The 1,429-nt window shown below is 30.0% G+C and overlaps 1 protein-coding gene across 1 annotated transcript; it reads left to right on the top strand.

Annotated features, from left to right (window-relative positions):
- Window positions 1–125: 125 nt before the first annotated feature.
- LOC108771224 (ornithine decarboxylase 2) lies at window positions 126–1,240 on the top strand (the record flags this gene model as incomplete). The annotated part of the gene is made up of 2 exons (XM_018545044.1): window positions 126–298; window positions 940–1,240. Coding segments are annotated over 2 exons (474 nt in total), but the record flags the coding sequence as incomplete, so codon positions are not given.
- Window positions 1,241–1,429: the final 189 nt, after the last annotated feature.

The following is a 1,429-nucleotide window of genomic DNA, read 5'->3' on the forward strand; positions in this document are numbered from 1 at the left end:
CCTAATCTAAATAAAGAGATAAAAAATTGAAGATTAAATATCTTAGGGACACTTTGTATAAGCCCCGCATAAATTAATAAGCCATCTTCTGTAACTCGCAAGTTAATTAACGATGTTTCTAATAGCAAGAAATAGCGCAAGTAATGCAGTATGACATACAAGGCGAGCGGATTATTTTCGCTCATCCAAATAAATTGCCGTCTCATATCGAATACTCTAGAAAAGTTGGTGTCGAACAGATGACGGTTGACAACGAACTTGAGTTGACGAAAATTAAGGAATTATTCCCAGAAGCAAAGTAAGTGTGAGACTAACAGTAACAAATAAATTTTCGACTAAGTAAGACAAGCGCGCTAGTTAAAGTTAGACGTTAAAATAATATTGTATATTTCTATATATACGTATATATTTTAAATATAGTTTTTGGAAATATGATTATTTTCATGATGCTGCTATACGAAAATGTTTATATCTTAGAAACGGTTAAACATTGACTTTATAGTTAAAAAAAACCGTTTTTTCCACACTTTTTACTATAGAAAAAAACAGGAATAAAATTTTGTTCTTGGAAAAATTATTATTTTTGCTATCTAATAACATACCACTTAATTTTCAGTGTCTTTTATCAAATTAATGTGATCCAGAAAATTATGTAATCTTATTTTTATTAAAATTAAAAAAAAATAAAGACATAAAATCTCTTAAAAATGTTTTAAGATATCTTATGTCATGATTTTGGACATGCTCGTTGTTTAGACTTTTTGAATCAAATTTGCCCTTACTAGATCAAAGTTACTCTATTTCATAATATAATATAATATACTTACATATTATCATAATATATTATATCATATATAATAATGTAATATCATATTATACATATAATTCTTTTCTTTGTTTCACTTTTTGATGATTTATAATTGCTCTACGGCTGCACAGGATAGTGATACGCATACGATGCGACTCGAAAAACTCGCCGGTGTTGTTGGGAGCGAAATTCGGTTGCGATCCATGTGAGGAGGCTGTGTATTTGATACAACGCGCGCGAGATCTCGGCTTAAACTTATACGGCTTTAGCTTTCACGTTGGTACTCCATGTTTGGAGATGAACGCTTACCTCAGAGGCATCGAAACATGCAAACAGTTAATTGCAGTTGCTAAATCAATCGGATGCAACAATGTAAAGTTGATTGACATCGGCGGTGGATTCTTGAGCATCTGCGGAGAGGAACTTGACGAGGTACGTAAAAATGAAAATTTTTTTATTTACTCAAACTTTCTTGAATCTTTTGCTCTTTTCTGTTTTTATTGTTCTAAATTTTTCGACGATAGTGTAGATTAAGTAATATAAAATAATATATAATTTAATATATCAGATATCTCATCATTATTACTTTATTATTTTTTTACTGTACTGTATAGTCTTCAA

The sequence above is a fragment of the Cyphomyrmex costatus genome, unplaced genomic scaffold (assembly GCF_001594065.2).
Source record: "Cyphomyrmex costatus isolate MS0001 unplaced genomic scaffold, Ccosl1.0 C2294153, whole genome shotgun sequence".
NCBI classification, from domain to species: Eukaryota; Metazoa; Arthropoda; class Insecta; order Hymenoptera; family Formicidae; genus Cyphomyrmex; species Cyphomyrmex costatus.